Source organism: Typopeltis vanoorti, chromosome 14, assembly GCF_054136105.1.
Source record: "Typopeltis vanoorti isolate ZY-2024b chromosome 14, IOZ_Tvanoo_1.0, whole genome shotgun sequence".
Classification (NCBI taxonomy): Eukaryota; Metazoa; Arthropoda; class Arachnida; order Uropygi; family Thelyphonidae; genus Typopeltis; species Typopeltis vanoorti.
In genome coordinates, this window is record NC_143562.1 from 86,267,063 (window position 1) to 86,284,922 (window position 17,860).

The following is a 17,860-nucleotide window of genomic DNA, read 5'->3' on the forward strand; positions in this document are numbered from 1 at the left end:
TGAAACAGCTGCAAGAAAAGCATCAAGAAATTCAAGCTCGACTTTGAAAGGTCTATGTTAGGAACTTTTTTTGTTTTCTCCCTTCTCAAACTTTTAATCTTCAGCAAGGCTACTTGGTGTAAGTCTTTGCATCCATCCTCTTGCATCTCTCACAACCAGATGGTACCATCATAACATCATTCTTCCCTTATAATCAAGGCCAATCTTCTCTGCTATACCAAGAACAGCTCACTGAATGACTCCTCTGGTTTTATTTTCTGACAAAAGACATCAGAAGAATCTTGTATAGTTTGGATACTAACCAGTCTTCTAGAATCACCCACCCCCAAATGCATTCAAAATTCGTACTCCAGAATTAATATCCTATATCTTTGGAATCATTCACACCTCATTAAGTTCAACTGAAACTAAGTTAGCTTTGCATTAGGAACACCCACCTGGATTTACATATTTGGTGCTATAATGAAGTACCACGTGATGTCAACATCACATATGGCTACTAGAAGTGGGCACACCTATCCTCTGTATGTAATCAGTAAGTTTACCAGTACTAGGGAAATGTCATAACGTAAGCCAATATGATGGGGGGGGGGGGCAGATAGTTGGGCCCAGAGGGCAGGTGTCAGTATTTTGGAAACAGCTGCACTGGATTAACCATGAAGAGACATCCATCAGAAGGACTCACGATCACCACGTGTAGTTGATCCTAGAGGCAAGCATCGATGTCACACAGATCACCCACCAGTACAACGTCGGGGCAGTTCAACCCATTTCCACATGCACTGTGTGTTATATCTTGCTTTGCCTGGGGTTCCATAGCTAGAGACCATCAAGGGTACCCATGATGACGAGTAGACATCACAAATAACACCTCGCATGGGCCAAGGAATGTCAGTAATGGATCCTAGACATGGAAGATGGTCATCTGGAGTGATGACTACCGTTTCCTGTTGCATCATGTTGATGGCCAGTGGAGGTCGTTTTATGGTCTGGGAAGCTTTTTCCTGGCACGCCCTAGGTCCAATGGTTATCATCTTACAAAACTGAATGGTTAATGCTGCAGGAACCTGTTAGCTGACCATTTCTATCCATATCTACAGGAGTTCAACCCTGATTACAGTGCAATTTTTCAACAGGACGCACCTTATCATTGCGCTCATACAACTACCGAGTGGTTGCAGGAACACAACAACAAATTCATCACATTACCTTGGCCCACAAACTTCCCTGACTAACCTGACTGAACATGTGTGCGATATGTTAGAACAGGCTGTGAAAACTGCTGATCCTCCTCCATGGAATGAGTGTGAACTATACGAAGTTGCTGCAGCAGACATGGGTCAAGTTACACATGGAGGATGTTTGACAGCTTGTGGAATCTGTTGTCATGCCCTAGAAAAAAGCTGTTATGGGGGAATGAACTGAATATATCTATAAGGATTAAAACAGAAATTAGGCAAAATACACACTGAAAATTGTTGCTCAATACATAAGACTTGTTCAAAATGATCTTATATTACAGATCTCAGAGTTGAGTCAGAAACCACAAACATAAGAGTTCTGTGTAAAATTAGGAGAGTGAATGGTATTACTGACAAAATCATATTAAAAATGAAGATACTGGAAGGAACATAATACTCTTAGCATTCAAGAAAATGTGTAAGCAGAACTAATCCAAAGTGGTATGGCCACATAAATGAGAGAGTAGTGAAAGATAACAAAACAGGTTTTGGTGACAGGATAGAGGAATAAATGCTAGAGATTCTGTACCCCTTGAGGGGACAGATCTGCAATTTGTTGATAACAATGATTTCTGATCGGTTATGGATGGGACTTCTAAAAACAAGTGTTTAAATATTGTAAAGAAATTGCTTCAGTCTATGTTATGTTAATTCTACATTTGTCAACTGTCAGTTTTGTGAACCATGAATTAAGAATTGTATAATACTGTACAGTGATGGTTTTAATTATTATATTTCATCTTTGTTTCAGGAGGCTTTGTTGGATGTACAATTAACTATAAAACTAAAAGAGCTGCAAACACATTGAAAATAAGCAGTTAATATGCTACATTATATACACAAAACTTTTAAATACTCTGACAGTTTAGAACATGCATAGACTTAATTGTATGCTTTTCACTGTTGACAAGTAAAAACAGACAGAGATAAGAACTGTCTGTATCCTGTATTTTGCAGTTTCGTGTGTCTCAGGGGAGGGAGGGAGGGAGGGAGAGAGAGAGAGAGAGAGAGATCTAACATCCTATTTTCTTTGGCTGGAAGTTTCAAAATTTCTGTGTGACATTAAAAATGATATACACACATAGACATCATAGCATACTGATTCAATGCTTGATGCTTTTCTGTGTACTTTGATTTGTATGTTATTTTAGAATGGATTCTTCCTTCGTGATCTTTTTGATGTTACTTCTATATAACACTGTGCTAGTGATGTAGCTGCAATTTTGTGGGAATATTAATCAAAAATAGCATTTTTTTATAACAGAATCCACAGAAATTTCTGAGACTCCAACCATAGGAAACATTATACATAAGAAGTAAATGATCAAATATCAAGCTGTGGCATCAGTAATTGTTATATGCACATTCTAATTTTACTTTAACACAATGTTCACAGCAAGTAATGATTTATTAACTTGGTTGGAATTAATGATACTAATATTTCAATGAATAGGTTTTAAAATCTTACCTTCTAATGGCTGCATCCACCGGGGTGCTCTTTTCAGCCTCTTTTTTGGTATCATTCTATTATCTTTGATAATACATCCTTTTCTTTTAAAGCAATTGGTTGGCAAAGGTGGAAATACCTGGATAACGAACAAACTTAATGTTAAACAAAGCAAGTACTGTGTACTTCATATAACAGGGCTTTACAATATCTGTGAGAATGAAGACTCATTATATAAAAAAATAAAGAAATGAATGTGTGTGCACGTGTATGCATAACCAAGCATAATTTTTTAGAGAACAGTCCATGCACACACACACACACAAAAATCCAAATTTTAAGAGAGTAGATAGTACAGGACAGCTGGACTACCTTGGATGTAAGATGCACATGGTTATGAAGCTGGACTGTTTCTGAATTATTTGTTACAGTTCATTTTATCTTCTACAAAAAAAACATCTTATACATGAAACTGTAATCCAAGTACTGTAAAAGTAATTCTAAATTGTCCAATTTAGTTGTATACTTGGGTTGCATTACTTTAATTAGCACTTTCATCCATGAGAGTATTAATGTGGAATTTCAGAGCAGGATTTATATTCTTAACAATTGCACAATATCATTGGAGTAGTCACTTCTAAATTCCAACCAATCTTCTGCATTGCTCATTAAGACTCACTTTTTTTTAAACACATCAAATGTGCTTTTAGGAGATACTGCTTAGTTTTTTTTAGAGGAAAATGATAAATCAGTCAAAGAATATCTGGTCAAAATTAGGTAAATTATGCAATTTGTAGCAACTTACTTTCTACTCCCCATCCTTTCTTCCTGGTGATTCCTGGTGTGTTAGGTAATCCTATGCAATGTAAAAATAGAACTGGCTGAATGACATATCTTGTACAGGTATTTGCAGATGAAGAGATACACCTCTTTCAACTTTGGACAAGAACAACTATATTCAAAATTTAGTCAAAATTGGTAGAATTCTGCAGAGGAAGTGACCATCCCATTTTCCACACTAAAGAAACTACCATATTCCAAATTTGATAACAACTGGTTGAAAAGTGTAACCTTGTACAGATGTCTACAAATGAGGTAATTCTCTCCCCCTCACTTCATCCAAACTCAACTGGGCTGAAATTTCCATGGGACTTTAAGCCATATAAGTAACAATTATATTGCAATCCATGCAAAATGTGATGCAAACTAACATTATGATAATCAATAAATATAAATTACTCATAAACAATAAATTACACAATAGATTAGATTACACGATGATAGATTACTTATGTAAAAATGTTTCTTTACTCAGGGTTTTCATTCAATATGTTGAAAGCATCTTTTGTAACTTTCCTTATAGTCTTCATCATCAATTTCCTCATATGTACCCTCAAGGGGGTACATATGAGGAAAAGCACTACATGATTAAGTTTACATTATTATTAATCTCCTATCAACAATTTTTCTCCAAATTGGTCTATTACTTATCAGCATTATATCTAACATTTGATTCTCCTACAGCAATTCTGACTGAATCAATCCACTTAGACCTTAGTGTTCCTCTTGTTCTTTTTAGTAATCTTGGCTTCAAATACCTTTTTTGTATTATTATTATTATGTTGCTCTCACTCAACAAAAGGTTATTTGCAAACCTATAGTACATTTTGTACGTGGGTGGGATAAGAATTTATCCCCCCCCCTTTTTTATAAATTTTATATATATATATATATATATATATATATAAATTATAAAATATATATGAAATTCTAGATGTCTTTCATCACTTGGTGAAATACCATCACCTTGCTTATTAGAGATCTGAAGTGGCTGTAGCCATGTTTGGTTGCTAGAACATGGGTTCTAGTTTCTGTCCTCGCCACATGCAGTGAGAAGGACGGGGGCTCAGACCCTCCCCACATGGGGGAGGGTCTGAGCCCCCTACAGTGAGATTGGTATGTCTTTGAGGGGGCTCAGACCCTCTCCCATTCACGGGTACAGCAGTAAAAAGTACCCAGCAGCTGTACCCAATTCAAGGGTACAGCTGCTGGCCTGCTGGTTCTGCAGGACAGCAGCTGGTTAATACACAGGACCAAACCAGGTAATAACAAACCTGGAGGCTTCCTGATGCAGGAAGGGAACAGCCAAGGCCACATATGGACAGGATACCGACTGCCCTCTGTGTGGGCATTGCATTTGCGAGTCTGTCACCTTTCACTGCAGGCCCCACCTCCTTTTTATCACTTCCTCATTAAACACAATGAACCACAATGGAAAGAAATGTATTTTCACTGGATCTCAAAACTTCTCTCATACAAAATAATTCAAAAGAACCCATAAAAAGCCCATCAAAAATCCTCTAAAAGATAACAGAAATCCAACCAAACAACCCACCAACACCAATTCTTACCAAAAGAAAAGTTTCCACATCCACTTCACCAACATCTGTGGCCTAAACAGCAATATAAACGATGTGCACCATTACCTACAGTCATCTAAACCTGAACTACTGTTCCTTTCAGAACCCCAACTGGCATCATCAATAGCCACATCATCAACTGTAAACCTCAACTGCCCTAACTACACATTACACAGTGCTTTCTGCTGCAAGGGTGGTACTTGTGCATTCGTGAGAACTGCCATGCCATGCCAGAGACTGCAAATCCATGAATCCCCAATATTTGATCTGCTTTGGCTCAAAATGTCTCTACCAAATCAACCTGCCCTTTTAAATGCTCCCCTCTATCACTCTCCCAATTCCAACAACCATTCTGACCTTTTCAACTTTCTCTTCCTAAAGCTCAACTTTTTACAGTCTGAGTACCCTAACAGTGAGGTCATTCTTCTTGGGGACTTGAATGTCTATAACTCATATTGGCTCCCCTTCTCCAGTTTCACCGACCAAGCAGGCAGGGATGCTGAGGTGTTTGCCATCGGCAATGACTTATCTCAGATCATCAATCTTCCCACCAGAATACCAGACAATTCACTCCAATTTGCCAATACACTTGAACTCTTCCTAACAAGTTCCCCTTCCAGGTATACTGTGGTTGTCAGTTCTCCTATTGGAAACTCAGACCACAACCTCATACAAGCCTCTTCTGCTGCAGCCTACACCCACCAGTTCACAGTCTTGTATCCTTTGGCACCACAAGGAAGCCAAATGGAAGGACCCCTGTCACTTCTATTCCTCCTTCCCATGGTCTGCTACTGCTTCAGTTTTTCTAATCCAAATACCTGTTCAGGCCAAATAACAGAAATCATCCTCACAGGAATGAAAACTTTCATCCCCTATTCCACTCCAAATTCTCAGCCACCATCCAAGCCTTGGTTCTCAAAAACATGTCGCAATGCTGTAAAAGAAAAAACTTCCGCTTATCACAACTGGCTCAAGACCAAAACTCCAGCTGTCTTCTCTGCAGTACAGCTGCAAAGAAGGCAACGGGAGCAGTTGCAAAAGAATCATCACCAAGTCACAGTCATATTTGAAAGGGTAAAATACTGCAAACTTGCCTCCTGCCCAAATGGCAGTCGCTTCTTCTGGTCTCTTGCCAAGGCCATTGAGTGCAACTTCCACCCACTCAGTTTTCCACCACTCTAACATCCAGATGGTACTGTAGTCATCTCACCAAAAAACAAGGCCAACTTACTTGCATCACTCTTCTCTTCCAATTCCTGCACTGATGACCTGGGCAAAGTTCCCTCCATAAAGAACTGCTCCTGCCATGTCTCCCATAATCTTTTGACAAAAAGAAATCCAAAGAATCCTGAATAATCTGAACACAAACAAGGCATCTGGTCCTGATGGTATCCCACTCATTGTGTTAAAAAATTGTGCCTCAGAGCTAACACCTGTTCTGTATCATCTCTTCAATCTATCCTATTCAACTGGCATCTATCCGACATGGAAACAAGTCCACATCTAGCCCATCCCAAAGAAAGGCGATAAAAGTCAACCATTGAACTATTGTCCTACTGCTCTCACTTCTATTTTCTCAAAAATTATGGAGAAGGTCATCAACAACCAACTCTTGAACCACCTAGAGATATACTAACTAAGCAATAACCAGCAGTATGGATTCTGCCACTCACAACCTACAGCTGATCTGCTTGCTTTCACCACCCACCTATGGACACAGGCCATGGAGAAACTCACGTGGTTTCCCTCGACATCTCAAAGGTAGTTTATCAGGTTTGGCATAGGGGCCTACCACAAAACTGCCATCTTCACTTTTCAACTGGATCACCAACTTTTTCATTGGTCGCTCAATATGTGTCATGGTGGATAGCTGACTCTCCTCAGATTTCCTCACCAATGCACAAGTACCCCAGGATTCTATTCTTTCATCCAGTCTCTTCCTCTTGTATATAAATGAGCTTCTGTCACAAACTTCCAATTCTATTCATAGCTTGTTCCATTTACATAGCACTTTGAAACTGTAGCACTTTGAAAAGCTTTTCTCTGGGCATCTTGTCATATGCCTTTTCCAGATCTACAAAATTTCAGTACAGATTCATGTTATGGTTGCACGATTTCTCTACTATTGGATATAAAGTAAAAATCTGATCTTGACATCTGACTCCTGTATTTGGCCTAAACCCAGCTTGTTCTGCTCCAAGTTTCTCAAGTATGCTTATATAAATCTTACCTGGAACACTTAGTAGAGAAATTTACTGCAATTCTCATATTCAGCTTTATTCTCCTTTTTATAGATGGGAACTATGTGAGCTCTACTTCAATCATCTGGAATTCAACCTTCTGACCAGCCGCCCCTCTGATAAAAGGAAGTGGAGCCACTGCAAAACTTTTATACCTCCATATTTCAGCATGTCTTATTGAATATCATCTATTCCAGCCTGGCTTATTTTTTCTGTTGTCTATTTCCAAATTTAATTTTACTTGTACTATAGGTTCTCCACTGAGAATACAACTGAAGTTTTCTATGTTTCTGCTTATTTTCACAGTTTCGGTCTTTTTATTGCTGATTTTCATTCCAAATTTATTACAGCTGTAATTCAATTTAGTTAATGAATTCTGGAGTCTCACACTGGATGACTTAGAAGTACATCATTCGCATAAAGCAGAGAGCTAAGTTTGACATATCTGATTCTAATATTAGGTTCATGGGCACTTTCTTTTGTAATGCAATCCATATAGATGATGAATAGGAGTGGAGATAATGGGTATCCCTGTCTTAGATTTTACATCAAGCCATCTTCTTCTATTTCCTTCAGTTCTAACTGCTAACTTACAACGTAAATATAGCCTATGTATTGCTCTGTATAATGAAGTTTAGTATGTTTATGCATATTTTCATAGTTTCAGTCTTTTCAATGCTGATTTTCATGCCAAATCTATTAAGCTGTAATTCAATTTAGTAATTCAATCCTGAAGTCTTTCACTAGATGTGTTTTAGGAGTACAACATAATCTGCATAAAGCGAAGAGCTAAGTTTGACATCTCCAATTCTAATACAAGGTTTAATGCCACTTTCTTTCATAATGCGATCCACACAGATGATTAATAGGAGTGAAGATAACGTGCATCCTTGTCTTACTCTGATTTTACATCAAACCATCTTCTTCTTTTTCCTTCAATTCTAAATGCTAACTTTACAAATTAAATATACACTGCCATATTTTTTGCCTTATAAGATGCACTTTGTTGTACCTAAAATTTATCTGAAAAGTAGGATGCATCCCATAAGCAAAATGCATCTTAAGGTACGTCTTATACACTGATAAAATATATGCTTATGCTTCTTCATCATCATCATCATCAAATTCCGGCCATGTACCCTCAAGAGGTGTACAGGACATGATAGTACTACATGAAAAAAATTACATCATTACTAACTTCCTATCTACAATTTTCCTCCAAACCAACCTGTTACTTGTCAAGACTCCAACATTATCAGATCTTATATTTCTATCATCTAAGGCACTTTGTACCGTATCAATCCACCTGTATCTTGGTCTTCCTCTGGGTCGTTTTGCTGCCAACCTGGCAGAGAACACTTCTTTTGCTCTTTCTTCGCCCATCCTGTTTAAGTGACCACACCACCTGAGATTAGCTCTGCTAACGCATTCCTGGATGTTGACAATGTCAAGTTCTTTCCTAATATCCTCGTTTATAATATGATATTGCCATTGATGCCATCTGTTCGTGCCTATAATCTTTCTCAAGACTCTCATATCTCCGGTCTCTAGTCTTTGGTCAAGTGTTTTACCTCTGACCCAGCTCTCAGATCCATAAGTTAAAACTGGTTTGAACACTGCCTTCTATACAGCTAATTTAGTGTTCCAACTAATTTCTCTCTTATTCCATATGAATTTATTCAATTGACTTTCTACCATACCAGCTTTGTTGATTCTGTTGTCTATTTCCATATTTAATTTACCATCTTCACTAAAAATCGTGCCTAAGTAGCTGAAATGTTTTACTTGTTCCACAGATTCTCCATTCACATCATAGTTGACATTTTCAATGATTCTGCCTATTTTCATTGTCTTTGTTTTTCTATTGCTTACCTTCATACCATATCTATTACAACAGCTATTCAATTTAGTCAGAGAATCTTGCAGACTTGTAGCAGATTTATTTAGAAGTATAACATCATCCGCATAAAGCAAAGAGCTGATATTAACATCTCCAATCATGTTTAATACCACTTTCCTTCATAATGTGATCCATATAGATAATGAATAACACAGGGGATAATGTACGTCCTTGTCTCACACCAGATTTAACATTAAACCATCTTCCTGTACTTCCTTCAATTCTAACTGCTGACTTACAACTCAAATAAAGACTAAGTAATGCGTGATATAATGCCCCATTGATACCATATAACTGCAGCATATTGAATAGCTTCTCTCTTGGCACCTTGTCATATGCCTTTTACAAATCGACAAAACTTAAATACAGATCTCTGTTATATTCCCATGCTTTCTTGATTATTTGTGTTAAATTGAAGATTTGATCTTGACAGCCTCTATTTGGCCTGAATCCAGCTTGTTCTTCACCAAGCTTTTCTTCCACAATTCTTCTCAACCGTTTCTCAAGTATACTTTCATAGATCTTGCCAGGAATGCTCAGTAGGGAAATACCTCTGTAATTTTCACATTCAGTTTTATTTCCCTTTTTATATATGGGTCCTATGAGCGCTCTACTCCAATCATTGGGAATTCGTCCCTCTGTCCAGGCTTTCTGAACTATGCAGTGCAGCCACTGTAAGACTCTTATACCACCATACTTCAGCATTTCTGGTTGAATATCATCTAATCCTGCTACCCTTCTACATTTCAAGCCTTTGATGGCTTTTTCTACTTCAAGTATGGATATGTATTCCTGACTGTATGCCTGGTCAGTGTTCTTTACCACTGTGCTATCATCACTGCTTGTTTCATTTAGCAGTTTTCCAAAGTAATTACTCCATATTTCAAGGATATTTTTTTCTTCCATTTTCATGTCACCTTTATCATCTCTAACTCCTTTTACAGCACTCTTTCTTCCATTCCTAAGCTTCTTCAACAACCTCCAGAATATTTTGCCACCTTCTTGATATTTATTTTCTATATTCTTGCCAAAGTCCTCCCATGACTTTTGTTTAGCTAGTTTTACACAGTGTTTAGCATTAGAAATACAATTTTATTAATACAGACCAGTTTACAATAAAACTTATATTAAAACCTACCAGTTTCGCCAGCAAACTGTCTGGCTTTTTCAAGGCGTTTACGGAGATATGAAAACTAGTAAATGCAAATTGAAAGGAACATAAAAAATGTTGTAAACAAACTAGTAGCTATGGTTACACGTTTCGCGTGACAGAGATGACTTATTGTTCTTGTTCATTATCACGCATGCGTTGTAGACATGTAATGTGATTACTGGCTAGCTATAGTTCAGATTGATTGAGAGAGAGGATCAAGTTTTTTCACGAACTGTTTAGAATTACACCCTGATTTCTGTTGAGGTTTGCGACGGTTATTGACACTATTGTGGCTTCCTTAAATAAACGATGCCTGTAGTCATCATCGAGATAGGCATGGAGCTGTTTTGCCAATCTATTGTGTGGTTAGACATACAGAAATGATGTGCTAAGCCGGAAGAGATGCTTCTGTTGTGGTTTACATCACCAACATGTTCTTTTTGTCTAATATCTAAACTTCGTGAAGTTTGCCTGATATAGGCAAGACCACAGGAACAGGGAATGTAATATACTCCTGGATATTTGTAGAACGGCACTTTATCATTTGGGGATCCTAAAACTTGTCTGATGTTGGTGGTTGGTTTGAAGATCACTCTGATGTTATGGGCTCTCAGTATTCTTGCTATTTGATAAGAAATTGATTTGATGAAAGGTATCACTACAGTAGAAATGTGCTGACAGTGGGATTCTTCTTGTCTGTGGTTGTCATTGTATAGATATTTTTTGATGATGTTTTGAGGATATCCATTTTGTGATAATGTGTTGGCAATTAGTGAGAGTTCAGTCTGTGTATCCTTCTCTTCTGATATAAACTTTTTGGCTCTATGTTTCAACATATGGATAATGCTCAGTTTGTGTGTCTTGTGATGGTTTGAAGTATAATGAACATATCTTCCAGTATCTGTGGGCTTTCTGTAAATGGATAATTTGACACTGTTAGGTTGTTTTTTTTATCAAGATATCTAAAAAATGTAGTTGGTTGTTGTTTTCCACTTCCAGAGTGAATTTTATCTTGCTATGTATTGAGTTCATTTTATCCACAAACGATTTTAAGTTATATAAGCTCTCTTGCCATATGATGAAGATATCATCCACATATCTCCACCATGTAGATGGTCTCGGAGAGATTGCAGAGAGAATTTATTTTTCAAGTTTTACCATGAAAAGGTCTGCACAAGATGGTGATAGTGGGCTTCCCATTGCTAGGCCTTCTAATTGTTGGTAAATGGTGTTGTTAACCATGAAGAAATTAGATTGAAGGCAGTGTCTAAACATCTGTGTGATGTCTAGAGGAAAGAGATCTTGGATGATATTTATTACCTCTTCTACTGGTACATTGGTGAAAAGGGATACAACATCTAGACTGGCTAACATGTCGTTGGTGCAATCTTAATGGCTTGGAGTTTATTTACAAAATGTTGACTATTCTTGATATAGGATTCTGTTGATCTTATTTTATTATTTAATAAGTTTGCAAGATGCTTTGCCAAAAGGTAGGTTGGTGATGATCTTCTATCAACTATTGGACGGAGAGGTATATCCTGTTTATGTATTTTAGGTGTCCCATATAGTTTTGGAATGATAATAAGAACATGTTGGTGATGTAAACCACAACAGAAGCATCTCTTCGGGCTTAGTACATCATTTCTGTACGTCTAACCACACGATAGATTGGCAAAACAGCTCCTGCTATATCTCGATGACAACTACAGGCATCGTTTATTTAAGGAAGCCACAATAGTGTCAACAACCGGCAGAAACCTCAACAGAAATCAGGGTGTAATTCTAAACAGTTCGTGAAAAAACTTGATCCTCTCTCTCTCTCTCTCTCAATCAATCTGAACTACAGCTAACCAGTAATCACATTACACATCTACAACGCATGCGTGATGACGAACAAGAACAATAAGTCATCTCTGTCACGCGAAACGTGTAACCATAGCTACAAGTTGGTTTACAACGATTTTTATGTTCCCTTCAATTTGCATTTACTAGTTTTCATATCTCTGTAAACGCCTTGAAAAAGCCAGACAGTTTGCTGGCGAACTGGTAGGTTTTAATATAAGTTTTATTGTAAACTGGTCTGTATTAATAAAATTGTATTTCTATTACAAAACGACAAATATGCATAATTTAAAGTGTTTAGCATTCTTGCATTTGTCTCTGTATTCTCTAAGAGCACAAGCTGACTTATTTGACAGGAACTTTTGATATGCTTTCCTTCTTTTCCTTCACTGCCTCTTTAACTTCCTGTGTCCACCAGGGAGTTCTGATTTTTCTATCATTGCAGACAACCTCACCACATGCCTCTCTGGCAGAATCAATCAATGTTTTCTTCAGAGTTTGCCACTGAATCTCCAAGGTTTGATTCCTGTTCTCAAACTCTTTCATTTTTTCTTCAGTAATCTTTGTGTATTTTAGTCTACAGTTCACATCTGAGAGCTGCTCAACTTTTATTCACTTTAAAACTTTCTTACATGTTATTCTTTTCAATATGGAATTCAATTTTCTCCTGCTCAAGACTAAATAGTGATCACTTCCAATTTCAAATCCTCTGTACACTCTGGTGTCCTGCACAAAGGAGAAAACATCACTATCAACAATAACATAGTCAATGAGACTTTTCTTATTCCTTGCCTCTTCTCTCCATGTGAATTTGTGCACATTTTTATGTTGGAACATGGTGTTAGTAATAACCAGTCCATGTCCTGAGCAGAAATCCAACAGATATTTGCCATTATTATTAGCTTTGCTCTTTTCTCCAAATTTTCCCAAAATATTTTTGTATATCTCACAATCATTTCCTACTCTGCTATTTAGATCCACAACAAGGACCAACTTTTCCTTTTTCATTATGTCAGTTGCTTTCTCTAGAGCCTTAAAAAATTCCTCCACTTCTACCTTAGTAGAACCTTCTGTGGGACCATAGGCACAAATAAGTCTCATTGTCCAGTTCCCCCATTCTCATATTTGCCCACATTACTCTACTTGAGACTGCCTGCCATTCAAGAAGATTAGCCTCGTATTTAGTGTTGAATACTATGGCTACTCTTTCTTTTCCTTGATTGTTATTTCCTGAATATAACATTTTGTATTTATTGCTCAGAAAGATCTCACCAGTTTTTGTCTTTTTTGTTTCAGTCACCCCCTATTATGTCGATCTGGTACTCATCTAATTCTTCAGCTAGCTCCATTTCTTTGCCATTCAGGCTTCTTATGTTGATAGTACCGATCTTTAACTCTGGTGATGTTGAGTTGGGGTTTGTTTTCAGATTATTCAACTTATTATGCTTACCTTAATAACATGCTTATGCTTATATATTTTATTTATTTGATCAATCTGTTTAATTCTACCACAACTGATTTCTGTCCAGCCCCCCCCGTCTTCCCTGCCCTTAAACAGACCTAAGATAATCAGCCTGTTTAATACATGCAGTTCACCCCAACTTTCGCACGAATCAATTAGAAAAATTTGTTTTATTTACAACTGAAAACCATCTAATTGAATTAATATAGCTTGAAAGTTAAGGTGAGAAAAACAGGAATCATTAACTATATACAGATTTTCCCTTATGCAAGTCATGACTGCTCAATATTGCATGCAGGTTTGCTATTTTTTGGGGGATAGTGCATTGGCTAAAGAACAGGTCAAGTAGTTACAAAACAAAACATTTATTTTGAGCTAGAACAATAGGTGCAATACACATAAAAAAATTACTGAGAAGTTATCTTACTCAACCCGTTTTAACATACAGGGAATGCAGTTTATACAACAAACTCACAGTGCACTCAATGCTAAGTTAACTCATTAGGCTTAAACATGTAATTGTCTCCTATGTCATAATCATGCAAATATTTATCCACTGCATATACAATTTAACATAAAATCTTCCCTCAAAAACTGTAACCTAATTATTGCTTAGTTACATACATTTCCTTAATAACGCTGTTTCTTTTCTTACAACTAAGTACATATTTGTTTCTAAACAAATAAGTGAACATATAATCTTCCCATAGACTGTGACTTAGTTACCGCCTGCTTGTAAACAATTTCTTATAAGCATATTACAATTCAGAGTTATGCCTTCATAACAATTACAAAACAGTGCTTACATTTTCCTTGGATATAGAGTCCAAATAAATTACAACAATCTTCATCAAGATTGTAGCGTCTTCTTCCTGGTAGATTTTTGCTGCTTTGACTACACTGCCAATCTCTTATAGAAATTTCCTCTGTTGAAAACTTGATATGGAACTTGCCGAAGTTACTGCGAGGCTTGTGGGTAACTGCTCTCTCATAGAGTGTCCATCCGTTACTGGAAATTCATCGGAAAACTTACTGACCAGACAACACTGGGTACCGACTACCTGGAGACCCAAACTTGAGAGCCATCAACGAGAAAAGCCTCGGCGATGAGAAGAAAAGCAAAAGCCTTGAGCCAAGAGTCACAATCTTCTTTTATACAGTATCAAACTCTTTGTTCTCTATGATGTGTTTTTCAGGATTAGCCATTAACGTAATGACATCACTGTTGCCCCTTCCGCTAACATCGCGTGACCTAACGACCCATGGTTGATATTTCGTCATCACTAATCTGGCTTAATCCCTACTTTACATACAAGTTAACGTATATGCACTTTTACAACATAATTATAAAATTCATTTAAGTACATTATATTTTCAAGAGTTCAAAATATTTAGAAACCCTGGAAAATCAAATGCAAAAAATTAACAAAGTTTAATTATTTGCGAGAGATTTTACACGGTTACAAATGTGTGATCAGTGTTAACAGTTGCACAGTCATTAATAGTCAGGCATTTAAACTAATAATCAATGCATTATTGTATTTACTTTTTTAAATATTTTTATATTATAAAATCTTTTCAAAAGTGTGGCATTAGTAATTCTATTGACGGTACAGAGGATGACTTATTATTTCAAGAAAGTGATGACTCAGTTTCTGATGAAGAATGAAGTTTAGAAAATTTTGTGAATGAAGACGAATAAAGATATGAAAAGAAGATTGTCGTCTTGTCAGATGTCATCTCCTTCCAGGAGGTTGACTACCATGAGCTTCCACCATGTATGGTGCTGTTCTTCTCTTTTGCATTCTTCATAGGAAAAAAGGTCCAGTCCTTAATATTTCTCATTAAATCTGTTCTTTGTCTTCCTCTTCTTCTTTTTCCTTGTATCATTTCTTCTAGAAGTGTTTTTTTGTGGGGATTCATTCCTTAGTATGTGACCAAGGTAGGTGGTTTTCCTTTTCTTAATGGTTTTCAACAGATTCCTATCTTCTCCAATCATCTCTAATATTTCTAAATTAGTTTTTTTGGCAGTCCATGGGACTCTAAGAATTCTTCTGAGGATCCACATCTCAAAGGCTTTTAGTTTATTTTCGCAATATTTTGATATTGTCCAGGTTTCTGCTCCATATAGCAGTGTTGACCATACATAGCATTTGGATAGCCTAATTCTTTTATTTTTGTGTGAATTTCCCTTGAGGTCAGAATGTTTTTCATGCTAATGAAGGTTGAGCTAGCAATTTCTATTCTTCTTAATATTTCCTTATCACACTTTCCATTCTCTGTAATTAGTTGACCCAAATATATATAACTCTCTATGTGATCTAAAGTATTTCCTTTGATCTTAATATTTATATCAGGTATTTTCCCTTTAGTTTTAGTTTTTTTGAAGTTGAAATTAAGTCCATATTTTTCACTTAGCTTCAGCGTCTCTTCTAATAGGTTTTGAAGATCTTTTTTATTTTCAGCTAGCAGTACTGTATCAGGAATATAAACAACTTAAGATATGCAGATTATATTCCTTCCTCCTATGCTGACTCCTTTAAATTCTTTTAATTGCTGGAGGATATTTTCAGTATAGAGGTTAAACACTATAGGAGAAAGAACACACCCTTCTTTACTGGGAATTCCTTCTGATATTTTTATTGAGGCAGTTTGCTCCCAATATAGATTTATCAGTAATCTAGTATCTTTACCATCTACTCCTAATTTTCTGATGTATTTGATTAGTTGTTCATGTTGTATATTGTCAAAGGCCTTTGTGTAGTCAATAAAACATAAGTAGACTTCTTTCTGCTTCTCCAGATATCTTTCTATAATAGTTCTAATGTTGAAGAGTCCTTCTCTGTTTCCTTTATTTTCCTGAAAACCAGATTATGTTTCATTAATTTCCATTTTGATTTTATGTTTATTTCTTTCTAGGATGATATATAACATAACTTTTGCTATCTGACTGATTGTTCTGTACTCTTCACATTTGATTGTCTTCGATTTTTTTGGTACTGGTAGGAACGGTGAGTGCTTAAAATCTTTTGGCAGGTGTCCAGTTTCATATATTTTGTTACATATGTCAGTCAGTGATCTTATAGCCTTATCATCTAAAGTCTTTAGATATTCTGCCACAATTCCATCCATTCCTGGAGCTTTCCCTGGTTTCAGTTTCCTAATGGCATTTGTTACGTCCTAGGTAAGAATAGTAGGCCTCTCCAAATCTTCTTGCATTGGCTTATCTATTCTAGCGTGATTGTAGAGTTCCTTTGAATACTCTACCCATCTATCCCTTATTTTGTCTTTCTACATTAAGATGTTTCCACTGGTATCTTTAATGCAATGAGAGCCTACCCTTTTGCAAGATTTGCTAGTTAACTCCTTAACTTTTTCATGAAGTTCTCTGGTTTTGTGCTTTTTGTCCAGAAGTTCAATTTCCTTGCATTTGTTGTTGAGCCATAGTTCTTGTGCAGTCCTACATTCTTTCCTGATCTCCTTGTTTTAAGTTCTTGTATTCAGGATGATTTTATGCCCACTTTAAATTTCTGTCATCTATCCTCAATCTCATCTTTAGGGTAAGGATACTTCGGATCAGGAACATTAACAGTAGTGGATTGTGCCAGTTCCTTTAAAAATGTATCTTGTATTTCTTGATTTTTAAGGGAGCCAAGTTCTAGCAATATTTTTCTATGTTTATAGGTTTCATTGTTTTCTTTAATTTTATTGCTGCTTTAATGACCACAGGGTTGTGGTCTGATCCAATATCAGTCCCTGAGTATATTTTGGCTTGTAAGATGTTATTCCAGAATCTTTTTTTAATCATTATAAAGTCAATCTGGTTCCAACAGCTGTTCCGGGACTTTTCCATGTGTAAAGTCTTCTAGGAGGGTGGCTAAATAAAGTATTTGCTATTACCAGATTGTTTTCTTCACTGAACTGTATTAATCTTTCTCCTCTTGGATTTCTATGTCCCAGGCACTGGTTTCCCATGCAGGAAGAGATCTTTTCTGAGCCAACTTTAGCATTTAGATCTCCCATATGTCATATGATTTAGCACTGTTAAGTGCATTTTGAATGCCTTCATAGAAACATTCTACATCTTCATCTGGGTAATCAGAAGTAGGTGCATATATTTGGACAATAAAAATATTAAAAGGTTGAGCTGCA

The 17,860-nt window shown here is 36.6% G+C and overlaps 1 protein-coding gene across 1 annotated transcript in view; it reads right to left on the bottom strand.

The window, feature by feature from the left end:
- Mat89Ba (nucleolar protein 6 Mat89Ba) overlaps positions 1-17,860 on the bottom strand; it is a 329,267-nt gene that overhangs the window by 115,272 nt on the left and 196,135 nt on the right. The window contains exon 15 of the mRNA XM_090403430.1: positions 2,710-2,827. Within this exon, the coding sequence (XP_090259556.1) occupies positions 2,710-2,827 (118 nt within the window). The remainder of the gene's footprint in view (positions 1-2,709; positions 2,828-17,860) is intronic.